General features: G+C 47.5%; 1 protein-coding gene across 7 annotated transcripts in view; it reads left to right on the top strand.

Annotated features, from left to right (window-relative positions):
• The window catches only part of LOC130375310 (neurabin-1-like), a 45,524-nt gene that overhangs the window by 7,794 nt on the left and 21,823 nt on the right, over nt 1-15,907 (top strand). For all 7 annotated transcript variants that reach the window (XM_056582130.1, XM_056582132.1, XM_056582133.1 and 4 more), the window contains exons 3-4: nt 12,742-12,874; nt 14,406-14,526. In XM_056582130.1, coding sequence (XP_056438105.1) covers nt 12,742-12,874; nt 14,406-14,526 — 254 coding nt within the window. The remainder of the gene's footprint in view (nt 1-12,741; nt 12,875-14,405; nt 14,527-15,907) is intronic.

Genomic DNA, 15,907 nt, shown 5'->3' with positions numbered 1-15,907 from the left:
CTTTTCCCCTCTGTTTCACTCTCTCTAACACGATCTATGCATGGATTGTTTAGAGAAACAAATATACCCGTCGTCGCACAATTTAAGCAATAACATTGGTACACACCCACATGCCCACACCCACAAACACTCTCTCACACACACACACACACACACACACACACACACACACACACACACACACACACACACACACACACACACACACACACACACACACACACACACACACACACACACACACACACACAGACACACACACACACATGCACACACACACACACACACACACACATGCACACACACACACAAACACACACACACACACACACACACACACACACACACACACACACACACACACACACACACACACACACACACACACACACACACACAGATACACACACACAATATCACACTTTATCCATCAAATAACAACCTCTAGCGTCACTAATCGCAACAATACCGGCATTTTTTAAGGATGATCTATGGCTACACCCTGAATTCTGTACCTTTTTTATGTTTTGAACAACAACGTTTGAACGCGGTTAAGCCTTTGTGCAGAATGGGGCTTGTCTACTAGGCTAAGAGAGTCTGAGTGCTAACACTCTCATTATGTGAATATGGAACACAGTGGAGCACACCGCTTGTGGTCCAATTATAGGTCGGTCAGGCTGGTGGATGCTGGCTCCTCCCTCTTTTGTCTGTTGTCGTTTCCAGGGGGGGGGGTGGAGAATACTGGGTAGTGGGTATGCAGTCTTCTGTGTTCTCTCCAAAAAAAACATGATGCCCATTAATCATATGGAAATGAAATTCAAAAGAGGCTGCTTTACCCCTACGCAGCATCTCCTTATACAAGGACACACACAACCATGTGCTCACACGCACACACACACACACACACGTTCACACGCACGCACGCTCATTTAAATGCAGGCCCACGTCCATGGTTCCACATTACATACGTCCCTCCCACCTGCCTGCAGCACACGCCCTCTGTCGCCACGTGGGCTAACAACCAGCAGCCTGTCTTTTGTTTGGCCTCTGCTGAAACAGACAAAGCCCTTCCTCTCTCTTTCTGCGAGCTGACCGCGCACGGGACTGACTTGACCCCCCGCTAATCTTTGACTTAACTTGACTCCCCCCCCGCCCTCCTCCCTCCTCCTCTCCCCACCCCCTCCCCCATTCCTCTTAGTGTAATATTTCTCTGCGTGGCTCCCGTAAAGCCGATAAAATCATATCAACATACGGCTTTGAAAGCGTAATTAATTTAGAGATCTTAGTGGCACACGGCCAGATGTCGGCGTCCCTGCTGTGGGCGTCGTGTTCTGGTTCCCCCTGATCCACGGCCAGTGGTCACCGGCCACACGATGAAGCACATCGCTGTGGTACATCCCATCTGGTCATTTTACTTTCTACAGTAACAAAACATATGCTATTTCTGAATAATCTATTAATGCATTATTAATACCATATTATTATTTGCCGTGTGAGTAGTAGGAGTGGAATCAGAATCACAACACCCGTCCTATTGGTTGAGGTAGCCTCGCTGCCTGGAACCGCTGACCTATGGAAAGTGTTTCAGTTTCCTTGTTCAACCAAGCAACGTGCCAACCCCCTCCAACCCTCCTTCATTGCTGTCTGCAGCGTTGTTATTCATGACCTGTTGTGCACCGTTGTTTACACTTGATCCTGGCCCGGCAGAGTGCAGGTTCATTGTGTCTGAAGTGGATTGCAGTAGGCCCCAGCCGCTCAGATGATCACCTGCCATCCCAGGCGCCTCCTCTCAGGCTCCTCATATGACTCTGGGTCTTGTGAGACTTTATACTTAGTAATAGCACGAGTAAAATGCACTGCCCGTGGTTACAAAATGTCCTTCTGATATGGAGCTGGGACGCCCCGAGGGCTTTGACACGAGAGGCTGCAACAGGATCTCTGCTGTTCGTCTTTCGGAACTTATTTTAATGTCAGGGCTCCAAACCATGAAAGTCATTCAGGCTCTCTGTATGGAGTGAATGCCTTTAGAGGTAGCACATCGTGATTTTTGTACATGTGAGTGTTGACCGATATCAAGATCTCTGTGAACACTCTCTATCAACTCTCAATATTGTATGTCTATGTCTGGATATATGCAGTATTATCACAATTTTTACAGGTTTTGTCCGTTTACAATCAGCAGAGAGCAGACTACATTAACAAGAGTTTTTGAGTTTGAATCTATTTAAATTGTACTGTTCCGTTCTGTGCTCATGGGGCTTTAGACAAACACGTTTGTGGGATTCTTCCTCTGGTTCAAGACGTTATCTGGATTATGTATTGTCCTTATGATTTACGACTTTAGAATTAAACATCGGCACTAAAACGTAAAGACATACATAAACTTGAATTCTATAGGACTTTTGAGTGAAGGACCCTCTAGGTCTTGGTGGTTTAGCTCCTAGTAATCAAAGGATGTAAGTTTATCATAAGAGGATGTGAGGTCGTTATTGGAACATTGGCTGAAACTCAGATTTCCGCATCTCTGCAGATTAGTGGGCCAAAAGCAACACGTGTAGGGACTCATTGTAAATCTGACCCAAATCATCCAATCCTCATCTAAATAAAGAACTGTGCGATCACTTCATCCCACGTCTTCACATATATGGAAGACGTGGGTATTCATTTGGGTTTTAATAAATGACAGCAGCTCTTCTTGTGAGGATGTAAAGCCACTATCTTATCTATGCTATCTCAAATTTGCCAACATTGCTTATGTCTTGCTGCCTTAATGGAAACGTCTGTTCCATGTAAGGACAAAAAAATAAAATAGACTTAATCGGTGGCATCTTTTAACGTTATAATTTGCTCAGATGAGATGGTGCATAGCCAGGAACTTTGCAGACGGACTCGAAGGGATTATTGTATTTGGGTGCAGTCCGTTCTTCTGACTACTGAATGCGGTTTAGGAGCCAGGGTATGATGTTCCCACACATGTTGGCAGAAGGTCCCGTCTATATATTTGTCACTGAAAGTTTCATATATGAAAATCCTAGTTTTGAAGATGTAACACTTCATGGCGTTCATTCACCTCGTTACAACATGTATTATTGGCAGTTCTATCTTTGAGCTGGTCAAATATGAAAAGATCCCGATATTAAACTCCATTTGGCTCTAAATGATGTTGCAGTACATTAGGACATTACTAAAAGTATTCATGGGCGTTTCTTTGGTGAGCAGTCTCAACTTGCCAAACAGAATTACAGCTGGTAAAAGGTGTCTCTTGAACATCACACCATTTTCCTAGATCCATACATCTTCACAGCCCAACCTCAAACTCTCTCTCTCTCTCTCTCTCTCTCTCTCTCTCTCTCTCTCTCTCTCTCTCTCTCTCCCTCCCCCCCCCTCTCTCTCTCTCTCTCTCTCTCTCTCTCTCTCTCTCTCTCTCTCTCTCTCTCTCTCTCTCTCTCTCTCTCTCTCTTTCTCTCTCAGCCTTTGACGCCGCCCCCTGTTTCCACTGTTTTCCTCCTCCTTCCTCTTCTTTTGTGTGTGTGTGTGTGTGTGTGTGTTGATGTGTGTGAGTGTTCATGTGTCTGCTCAGTGAAGCCATTCTCTGAGAAGCCGTCCGTTTCCTCATTATGGTTTCCCTGGCCTCTCCTAATTGGAGAGAGGAGAACAGAGTTTGATGAGGACATTAATAAAGAAGCTACTTTGTAATTGAGCCCACCGACACGTTTTGATAAAACCACCAATGTTTTACCTGGGAAAAGATAATGGGTGGATTCAGTGTAGGGAGCAGGGGCTAAAACATTACACAAATATTATATATCTGTTTTTATTTGGATCATATATATATTAGGCAGCCTGACTCAAAGGATGGCGTCATCCTATTTTATAAATTGACTACTGTCTAACGGCAATATCCAGCGCTGTCCCCAAACCCTATTTCGCCATGGTACTCCAGAACGCAACAAAGTCAACTATCGCCTAATTGCCAGCGTTGAGGACATCCGTGCTGCGTGTCTGTGTGTGTGTGTGTGTGTGGGTGTGATGTGTGTGTATGTATGTGTGTGTGTGTGTGTGTGTGTGTGTGTGTGTGTGTGTGTGTGTGTGTGTGTGTGTGTGTGTGACAGAGCTTGGTTTTGAGTCTCTTCATCATTAATGCATCGATGTTTTTGTTTTCTGTTTCTCTGACATGCGATCCTCTCAGGGGGATTTATTTTTAATGCGCCCGTGAAAGGCGAGACAGGTCTAGTGGTGTCCCAGTACGGCCAGTTGGCCACCAAAACAGTGGGCAGCGTTGTCGTCATCCGTCGCCTTTGTGACCCGTTTGCACGCTTGTCTCGAACTTCATTACTACAAACCCCCCCCCTCACGCACAGCATATCAACAGGGACCTCTCGAGATGATTGCTACAGCTTTGGAGCGCTGATGCAATATGTACCTAGATTGTGTCATGTTCAAATTCTGTAAATATTGCGATATGATATTACGATTTCTTTGTGCGATTTTATCTTTAGTTCAGGTCAACGCATAGGTTTAATGTTTGGGTTCGAGCTCTAGAAGCCTGTCAGTGTTTTTTAATTAACGTACAGAACAGGTGATTACATTATAGCGACCTCTGTAGGATGGTACCATTATTTGCTTCCACTAAGATAACTGACGCTTCATGCCATAAAAACAAATATATATGCTTTTTTGTCAACCTGGTGATACAAGTATTGTGGAAGCAACAAATTGCATGCTCAGATGAATAATTATTTTCGCCCCTATTCCTAATAGCCTTTTGGCTGACTCATAATATTGCCAGAAGTATACCAAATGGATTTCAACTCTATGGTAGTGGTGAAAGGCTCACAATGTGGGGATATTTGTCTTGTGTAACTCCATTCTACAACTAGAAACAGTTGTTGGACTGACAATTGGACGTGTGTTATTCCTGGAGTGTTTTTTCGAATGGATTTTTACAGAACAAGGCTTTCAGTTGCTGGACAGGTCATTGTTGTATCTTTGTTCAGGGAAAATATTGTCCTGAGTTAAACATTATTGTACATATGTACACAAATGGCAGTTGGTAAAGATATCTTCCATCCGATGTTGAAACTACAGACACACTCTTTCATTGATTTGGGGCCACAGTGCACACAGTCTGTGTGTGGGGCACACAGTCTTCCAATGCTGTTAACGTTACACTACGCAGAGAGTCGATTAGAACCACAGAATGTGGCTCCTCATAACGCTGCTCTCCACGCTGTATCACCGTCCCAACAGCCTGATGAATTATGAAGCAAAGTCACTGAGCATTAAAGAGTGATTCGCATGCAAGACACAGCCGTCAGCATAACCAGTTTGAATCCTCATTTCCAAATCCAACCTCCCCTACTGTGGCCCTGACACAATAGGAGCCACGGGTGGCTGTCCTTGAGTTACATTGGTTTAGCAACTCTTGGCTCCATCTCTGTTTTTCGCTGGGGGAGCTTCCTGCTTTCACTTCCCGTATTCCCAGTTGTTCTCTCTATTTCGGGCTAACCAATGGGTCTTGTTCATGGTGGTCCGGGCACTTACTGTCTCCTGCCAGATACTGTTGGGACGGTTTTCACACAACGTTATATTCAGAGACGGGAGTATGGAAGCATGAATACTTTGTTACTGTCCTTGAGTTTATTTTACAGGTATCTGTACTTAATTGATTATCATTTTTTCTGACAGCCTTTAACTTTTACTCCCTACATTTAAACACAAATATCGGTACTTTCTACTCCTTACATTTTCGGAGTAGAGAGTAAAAAGGACGGGAATTATCGCCAATTCTTTTATTTTGCATCATCCTACGCCTTCCCACCAACAAGAACAATTTCTGTTAAAATCTTTTTGAAGATAGAATGGTTAAACTTTGAATTATAATGCTCAAACTTGTGTTTGAGCATTATAAAGACCGAAGTTGTATATGAAATGCATCACACACCGTTATTGAATTATATTTCTTTACTTTTACAAGTCTAGCTTATGCATACTGTATATAGTACATACATCACTGAACAATACGATCCCTGATTTCACCCTTGTTTTCTCTACGTTTCTGTAGTAATGGTCATAGATGTTTGTGTTAATGTCCCTCCCTGTGTTCATATTTCCTTGCCTGTTTGTTTGAGTTGATTGGATGATGAGTTAATTTGTGTGCTTGCTTAATGTATGGGTGTGACCCAATTGATGGCCTTGCCAAGTGGCAGAACATCTTGCATGGTGGTTTAAAAATCAATAGTGTGCCACACCTTTCTGGCCTGTTCCTTCTCACTCAAAAGTGTTGTGTGTTCATGTGAGTTTTGTCTTCCTACGTTTTGTTCAGTTTAATGTAAAATAAATTACTTCTGCGTTCAAAACCAGATTGGATGGTTTTTGTGGCAATCTGAGTAGGGAGGGGACAACTTCCATGCTACTGGCTGGTTCCCCTAGGCCATAACACTTATTAGATTCTCAATGTATCTTATATATCTCAAATTATGTGAATGTCCTCCTGGCCATCCTGTCTGAAATGAGGAACGAGAGTCCTTTTTTCACCTTGTCTTCTTGTTTGTATTTCTAAGCGTCACTCCGCTCGTATTCAGCCATCATACACAGGGTTTCATATATTTCCTTCCCAGCACCAGGAACTTTCTCATCAAATGAGCAACCAGACCTCTCCCACTTCAGCTCGCACCGTGTCGGTCGGCTGCCATGGCGATCACCTCTGACCGCCATGGCAACTCAACTTCTCTGGCCGCCATGGTGAGCAATGTCTCTGGCGCCATAACAACACAATGTCTCTGGCTGCCATGACGACCAATGTCTCTTGCCACCACGACGGCTGTGAGTGTGTGTGTGTGTGTGTGTGTGTGTGTGTGTGTGTGTGTGTGTGTGTGTGTGTGTGTGTGTGTGTGTGTGTGTGTGTGTGTGTGTGTGTGTGTGTGTGTGTGTTTGCGCACACATGTGTGGTGTGTGTGTGTGTTTGTGTGCCAGGCTCTGTTAAATCCACTGCTGGCTTAGCTGGGCTTGTGCCACAGGGGTGGGCAATCCATCTCCGTCTGAACGGCGGTGGTCTCTGCGACGTCGCAGGTCCTATTCTTAATGTCATCAGTGGTGGGTGGCTGCACACGGGCTGGGCCAGCCTGGCCAATTTGCCCCCTCTACTCCAAACCCGCTGTCTATGCCCCCCAACAGTAATTTCTCTATTTAATGTGATCGTATTGGCTGTTGACTGCGCTTGCCATAGCCCCAGTTTCTCTGGTTGAGTGGTGTGTGTGTCTGTGTTTGTGTGTTGGTGAGTGTGTGTGTGTGTGTATTTGTGTGTGTGTGATTCAGCCTTTCTCTACAAGGTTGTTACCTCTCCCGCACCTTGCTTTAATGCCAACCTCTCTCCCTCTCTCTCGGTCTCCCTCTCGCTCTCTTTAATTTACTCTCTATTTTATCACCCTGCTCATTACAACCTCGTTCGCCCTCTCTGCTGCTCTCTCCACGTTGTGTCCTCTGCTGCTCCTCTCCGCGGCACCACAGACACCCAGCGCCCCCCAGCCGGGTGCGCTACAGTAAGCAAACGCTGAGAGAGAGAGAGCGAGACGAGCAGTACGCAAATGAGGCTTCACTTGATCCCGGTGAAGCTTTTCTTACCCTAGCAGCAGCAGCAGCAGCAATAGTTGGCCATGCTTGGTTGAGAACCTAAGGGTCTCTCCTTGTCTCCAGACGTCTCCGTCTGTCACAACGCAAAACCCAATGCCCGTTCTCCGAATACAGGAAGTGACAACAAATTATGCACCCTGTCTGCCGATCCAGCAGCCGCTTCCTCTAAAAGACAAAGCGTGGGTTGGGTTTTTTGACCGCTGCCAAAAATAGTAAACCCAAATGCATGCAGTATTTAGTCAACAATGATGAACTCCCCTTCCCCCCCACACAGATAAATGATGGATATCCCTAGAGACGGAAAGACAGAGATACAGACTGGGAGCCAAAGAAAGCCAGAGAGAGAGATAGGGAGAAAAAGTCATTCGATGCCCTGATTAAGTCTGTGCTTGTGTGTTTGTGTTTGCACATGTATGTGTGTGTTTGTGTGTTTGGTGCATGTGTGTGTGTGTGTGTGTGTGTGTGTGTGTGTGTGTGTGTGTGTGTGTGTTTGTTTGTGTGTGTTGTAGTGGAAAGTGGTGAAGTTGGTATCGAAATACTACCGAAATACAGGCTGCAATGTGTGTGTGTGTGTGTGTGTGTGTGTGTGTGTGTGTGTGTGTGTAGTGTGTGTGTGTGTGATAAGGCTGATGTGTGTGTGTGTGTGTGTGTGTGTGTGTGTGTGTGTTTGTGTGTGTGTGTGTGTGTGTGTTTGTGTCCCTGTGTGCGTGCGTGTGTGTGCTCTAACCCTCGTTTACACTCTTCCTAATGAATAGGATGTGGTTCCCCGTACACTGCCAGAGCTTTCTGACGGCCTGGATTGAGCATGCTTGGTCCAGCACCCCAGTCGATAAATCACATCAAGAGAGCTATTCAGTTAGATGGCCCTGCATCTTATGTCATCGGATGTTGACGGTGAAACTCAACCCTCTGTCGGATAGACAGATGGGTAGACAACATCAACAGACAGACAACATCCATTGCTGCACCGACGGAGCTCCACACATTGTTGTCGTTTTGGGTTCACTGGCTCTCAGTGTACCGTGTACCGTGTCCGTTGCGTCATGGTAAACGTTGTTGTGCCGCCGTCCACATGTATGTTGCATTGTGTTTTATTCTCAAATTGCAGCGCTCGTTTAAACGAAACGCAGTCAGATGGACAGCCGTGATTCATGGTTACGGTTCTGAGAGCACGTGTTGCGTTTTGATGGAGTGTGTGACGCTGTGCTCCGGTGAGTGCATGCATGGGTCAACCCCCGATCAGGTGATGGCCCATTACTGTCAGGGTCAGGGTCTGGTGGTGCAGCCCAACCCCCGCTGGAGCTCTGAGCTGGAGCTCTCTCTCCCCCAACCCACGATCGCAAGGTTGAACCTCTGATCATCACGCAATGTGGCGTCCTCTGGTTGCCTGTCTAGAGAGAGAGATGTACCGTCTGTCTGTCTGTCTGTCTGTCTGTCTGTCTGTCTGTCTGTCTGTCTGTCTGTCCGTCCGTCCGTCCGTCCGTCCGTCCGTCCGTCCGTCCGTCCGTCCGTCCGTCCGTCCGTCCGTCCGTCCGTCCGTCCGTCCGTCCGTCCGTCCGTCCGTCCGTCCGTCCGTCTGTCTGTCTCTCCTGTTTTCCATTTTCTCTGACACACTCTCATTTCTCCTTTCCTTTTCTTTTTTTTATTCCCCATTGCAGCCGCATACTGTTCCAGTGTCGCTTTGTGTGCTGCCTCGCTTGCCCTCCTTCTCTCTCTCTCTCTCTCTCTACCCCCTCCCTCCCTCTTCCACTGGGTGTCTACGCTCCCTAACCCTTTCTTATCTCTCCATGACCCCCTCCACCTCCTTCACCTCCCTTTTTATTCAATCTCCTGCTTTAATGCATTCGTGTCATCGCCCTCCACCTTTCTACCACACTCATTTTCCTTTTATCTCCATCCCTCTCTCCATCTCTCTCTCTTTCATCCTCTGTCTATGTCTCTCTCTCTCTCTCTCGCTGTGTCCCAGAACAGGGTGCACATGCTAATGTACTCGTGCAGCTAGTTGTTAGGGAGAGGCTGAGAGAAGCCATTACGGTGTGGAGTGGCTGCCAATGGCCTGGGACGTTCAGGACCGCCCAGAGTGCTGGTCTTAGCATTTGTTGACAGTGTGCAAGTGTATGGTGTGCGGGTGTTGGTGTGTGTGTGTCTCTCTCTCTCTCTCTCTCTCTCTCAGCACCCACTTGATACATGGCAGAACACTATCGTGTTTTTTACCTCTGCTGATCAGCTGATGATGTTGGGTGGTGGATGTGTCCCACTGTCCCATACCCAGGTTCATAGTGGGTCACCGATGTAGGGCTGGATTGACTGCCAGAGTGCCATACAGCCCTTCTCTTCATGCTTAACATCGTTTTTCATGTATAAATGTCTCTACCTGTGACCAGTCCAGCAAACTGTACAGAGAGACGTAAAAACATGCCAGCGTTGGTTATTAGATGGCTTCGAATGATTGTTGATGATGAGATCGGTCAAGGACGAAGCGGACGCAGGACCGAGGAACGATGCCGTCCAATGCTACGGTGTCATTGGGTTTATTACTATTATTGATTGCGGCTATATATTTTAGACAGGATAGTTTACTATGTGTTTCTACCGATTAAAGACCAAAAAGCATCATGTCTAATTAATTCTCAATATATACAATCACACTCTAATTCTATAAATTAATCTTAACCATAACTTGTTTAAAACGTATATGCTGGCCTTTGACCCATTTTGTTGTTGGCTGCCCTAAACATATCAAAATATCGGTTCTTAATACCTTTCTATTTGGCCTCAGGCTACCCCGGCCTCATTGTCTACATCACGTATAGATTGGATTTCCTCCAGTAGTATCCGGTGTGGGTTACAGTGGGGGGAGGAAGGTTATCGTGGTGCAGCACACATGACTTTATTTGTCATGGGACATAGAGAGTACACAAACGAGGCCAGGCCTTGTGTATCTATGAGGGGAGGCTCTCCCTCAGGCTAAATACTAAATTTAACTCTGCAAACATTTTTTGCAGAGACTTAAACCCGAGGTGTGCACGCTGGTGTATTTGACTACTTATGAAGAGAAGCTACGCGGACGCAGTGCATCCGTGTACTGTACTTTCATACTGTACGACACTTTGCAATCCATTCTGTACGTGTGGTACACTTCTGGATGCTTTGTTTTGCTAGCACCTCTCTCCCCCTGCCTGTCCCCTCCCACTGCCTGCCAGTCAGCCGAGCTGTCACCTGACCACTCTCTCTACAGACATCCAGCTAAACATGAGGGGGGGGGGGCTCACAGATGGGCTCGCAGGCAGCAAAGTAAAGGCCGCTCGGTTACAAGACATCAGCAGCAGCCTGCCAGTCAGCCAGTCAGTCAGTCAGTCGGTCAATCCTGACTCATGACTATAGGATGCGACTCCATACGAGGAGGTACGGGGGAGGATCATTATGCAGACACCCACCGTGCGGTCCAGATCACTGAGCTCGGGATGGTAATGAATGATGTCTATGAATAACAGCCGGGGAGGCTGGAGCGTCTGGAGCAGGCTGCTTCAGTCTGGTGGGGGTTATTCTATGCATGTCTGTGTCACTGTCGTGTCATACAAGGAACCGACCTGCAGACAGATGGGGGGGGGTGGGGGGGTGGGGGGGGAGGGGGGGTGGGGGTGTAGCGCGTGTCTGAGCAATGCGCCCGTCGCATCACCTGCGCAGCACAGCGTGGCCCGCGAGCCGCCGCCGCCGCCACCGCCGCCGCACCAGACGCACTGCATCAGCATGCAGGTCTGGTGTGGCCAGAGTCTGGCACACCGGAGCGCTGCATGATGCAAGAGCAGCGCAGTCCTGTGTGTGTGTGTGTGTGTGTGTGTGCGTGCGTGCGTGCGTGCGTGCGTGCGTGCGTGTGCGTGCGTGCGTTCGTGCGTGTGTGTGTACGTGTGTGCAATGCTTGTGTATCTGTGTGTGTATGCAGTGTGCACATGCCTCTCTATTCCCCCCCAACCCCCCAGACCAGACCACCACCAAACCCCCACCCCCTGCCCGCCCCTCCCCCCTGCCCCCAATGTCGTCAGCGGTGAGCGAGGGGCAGAATGTGATGGAGTTTAGAGTGACAATGGAGCCCTGAGGAGGATTAGCGCCCTCCCCCCCCCCCGCCCCTCAAGAGGGTGGCGTGCCTGGGGAGAGACGTGGCTGATATTATTCTTTCAACCCACACCCCCCCCCCCCCCTTAACCCTCCCCATGCTGACCACAGCGACCATACGGCCCTCTGTTTTTTGCCTGGTGAGATGGACAGTACAAGATCCAATTTTTGTTGTTGTTGTTGTTGTCGTTTTGAGATCTATAATTGATCTCTATCTCTGTCTGCGATCACAACGATGCTGTATCGATTTGTGTTGTGGGTCTTTCTAAAGCTGTCGTTTTTTTGTCTGCACGGGTGGCTGGTAGTGACCACACCGCACAACACCGCTGTCTACTCACGAAACACAGGACTGACGCTGTGAACTGAACAATGTGCGGTGTTATTGTTTGGGGACGCGGGCCTAATTCCTTATTGATCCTTAACATCGATAGGGCAACCCAGAGAGTTCTTAAAGGCCACCTCCAGTGTTGTTTCCTAGGTTTTAGAGATCTTATTGTGTTGTACACACCCTGCTGGCTAAAACAAACATGGGAACACCTTACATATAATGCACTCACCCATCTACTCCCTTATGATTAAAAGTGTGTGCGGACCCCCTGTTTCAGCTCACGTTCGAGCAGAAACAACTTTGGGATACTATTATAGCACCTTCCTTGTGTTTGAGCATTACAAAGAGCAAAGTTGTATATGAAATGCGTCACACACCGTTATTAATAAATGTCTGAGAAGATTAACCCGTTCCCGGACGCACACATCAAAACAGACCCCTGCCTAGCCAGAGCTGCACGTAGCTGCATGTAGCCACACACCGTGTGGCGCCATACTGTGACCGTGAGACTCAACCCTCTGTCGGATAGACAGATGGGTAGACAACATCAACAGACAGACAACATCCAAGCTCCACACCATGTTGTCGTCTTGGGTTCACTGGCTCTCAGTGTACCGTGTACCGTGTCCGTTACGTCATGGTAAACGTCGTTGTGCCGCTGTCCACAGGTGTTCAACACCTACGCCAACGAGGACTACGACCGGCGCAACGAGGAGGTGGACCCCGTGGCCTCGTCGGCCGAGTACGAGCTGGAGAAGAGGGTGGAGAAGCTGGAGCTCTTCCCCGTGGAGCTGGAGAAAGGTGGGGCACGGCACATGGCAAGGACATATGGTCGCTCATTCACTGGTTCACTGGTTCACTGGTTCACGAGTTTCATCCATTACTTTGTTTGTTAATGAATGAGTGTTAGAGTATTCGCAAATATATATATAGTCATTCGCTTAGTCATTCACTCATTGGTTAATACTTTATTCATTATTTCATTCAGTAGTTAATTCAGCTCAGACCAGATTTATAATCGTCCACTAAAGCTAACCATCTTCCTAATGCCAATATTTGGAGAACTCTGGAATGATTACAAAGGTGTGTTCCTTTTAAATCACACCATCCACATCGTTTACCGAATCGCTCAAAGGAAGGAAACCGAATGAAACCGCGAATTGAAAGGAGAAAGAACAGCTTAGTGTTTTGAACCGCCTGTGAGGTGTGTGATGAAACAGCATGAAATTGCAACCACACACTTTGCAGTCTAATGTAGTTTTTTGAGCGCTTAATGGGGGTTGGAAAATCACCACAGACCTAAAATAGAACGAGTTCTCATTGTCTGCTTCCACCCTTCACTTCCTCGTTATGTAATCCTCGAAAACATCCACAAAGGATTCACGTAAAATAGAACAGAGAAGCTACAGTATGAAGTGAAAGACAGGGGGCATCACATGGTTTAAAGATCTGTGTTGTTTAATAAGTAATGCATCACTCTCCACCGACTCCATCAGTAAATACATTTATCCTTTTGGCTATGTGGTGGTGCAAGAGCCACTGACGTGAAGTCCATTTTACAGTTCTGACTGTCGAGCTTAGTGTGACTACAGGGGGTACATTAATATCGACTGAGGCCTCCAGACTAGCAGGAGCTTAGCATTAACACACATATTCACACACACACACACACACAAACACACACACACACACACACACACACACACACACACACACACACACACACACACACACACACACACACACACACACACACACACACGCACACACACATCTCCACCAACCTGTCCACTATGTTCTTTGCGATGAAGAGGATTTTATTTCTTTATATTATTTACCATGCGTTTGCTATTAATAATAACTACTAGAAGCAACAACTATATTCTGAAATTCTCATCATTATGCAACAAATTTGTTTACTATTTGTCATTGTCTTTTAGAATACCGGCTATGTGTTCCTTGTTGTTCTTGTTTTAAAATATTGGTGAGATTTAATGTACACAATGTAATAGAACAGAGTATACCCTAAAACCCCGCCTCATGCACAAAGCTGGGGTTAAGCATTAACGTAGCAGTGTGTTTATCTACCGTATTGTAAACCATGTCACGACAAACCCATGCAGGGAAAATGCCGACGTGCAGAGCTTTCCTCACTGTGTCCTCTGTGTGTGTATTTCTGTTTGTGTGTGCCTGTGCGTGCGTGCGTGCGTGCGTGCGTGCCTGCATGCCTGTGTGTGTGTGTGCGTGCCTGCTTGCCTGCTTGTGTCCGGGCGTCTGTGTGTGCGTGTGTGCGTGTGTGCGTGCGTGTGTGTGTGTGTGTGTGTGTGTGCAGACGACGACGGCCTGGGCATCAGCATCATCGGGATGGGGGTGGGCGCCGACGCGGGGCTGGAGAAGCTGGGCATCTTCGTGAAGACCGTCATCGAGGGCGGGGCCGCCGAGCGCGACGGCAGGTGAGCGCCTCCCAGCCCTTTGTTTCAGGAACGTGTTTCAGTGCAGATGGAAGAGGACATGCATCATCCTTCCAGCGGACAAACACGACGCAAACTCCCTCATCAGGCGTTGCCTTCAGGCACACATACACACACACACACACACACGCACAAACAAGAACACAACTTTATGACTCATATTATTGCATGTTTTGTCAACTTACGCAGTCGCTGGCATAACTTCCCTCCCTCTCCCCTTCTCATTATTACAAATACTCATCATTCACACACCGTGTTCAATGAGTGAACACGCTGAGGAAAAAGTGGTGCGTTTATACATGTGTGCGGCTTGCACAATTGCACACACCCACGACCACACACACGCACACCCCCACATACCCATCACTCTCAGACACCCACTCAGCCTTGCCCTGTCAGGTTTAGCCGCAGGGGGTAAGGATTATTTGAACAGGAGAGGAGCAAACGAGGACACATGACTAAGACCTATGAGGGTGTTGTGTTGGAGGAGAAGGTCCTGGGAGGGGCATGCCAGCATCTGTCTCAGTTGACAAAACATGTAATAATATGAGTCTTATGGTTGTGTTTTTTGTGTGTGTGTGTGCGAGTGCAAGTGTGTGTGTGTGCGTGTGTGTGTGTGTGTGTGTGTGTGTGTGTGTGTGGGTGCGGTCAGTGGAGGGCATTGGCTGCTCATTAGCTTGGTATCCTAGGTCACATGCTCTGCTGTACCCTGCACAGCAGAGCATAGACAGTCCTAGAGTAAGCTCCATCTCGCTCTAGCTCTCTCGCTCTATTGCCCTTGCCCTATCGCTCTTGCTCTATCTCTTTGCTCCATCCCTCTCGCTCTATCTCTCGCGCTCTATCTCTGAATAAGAATGAATAAGATGGCGGTGTTACTGTAACCGTAAAGCTATCTGGGAACAGAAGGGTCTTGCTGTGTCAGAGAGAGGTCTCCCCTGAACAGTGCTGTTTCCAGCATGTGGGTTCATCCCATCCATCAACCACTCGCGTCGACTCCGAGGGCCGCATTGTTTGCGGGCACAAAACAAACAGGAGCGCATCTTTTGAGATACATACATCTATCTTGTACTTTATTCCCCGATCCCCATGGGAGCTGACTGGGGCAAGACAGAGTGGGATTAACTCCAGGCAGAAGTGTACCGAGGTCACTGGGCTTTTTTCCAATTTCACTGCCCAGAATGCACCCTGCCTTCTATATGTTCACACTAAGGCTCAGCAGTATATACTCTTTATCAACGGGGTCTCACTCTCTGTGTCTGCTGTAAACAGACGGCTGAGGTGTCTGGCTGTGATGTCGCTGGAGGTGCTGGATGTGTTTATGACTTCTTTACTCTAATGGCTCTCGTCCAAAAGGATGTTTTTC

This window comes from Gadus chalcogrammus, chromosome 22 (genome assembly GCF_026213295.1).
Source record: "Gadus chalcogrammus isolate NIFS_2021 chromosome 22, NIFS_Gcha_1.0, whole genome shotgun sequence".
In the NCBI taxonomy this organism is placed as follows: domain Eukaryota; kingdom Metazoa; phylum Chordata; class Actinopteri; order Gadiformes; family Gadidae; genus Gadus; species Gadus chalcogrammus.
This window is presented reverse-complemented; position numbering and strand designations above follow the sequence as displayed.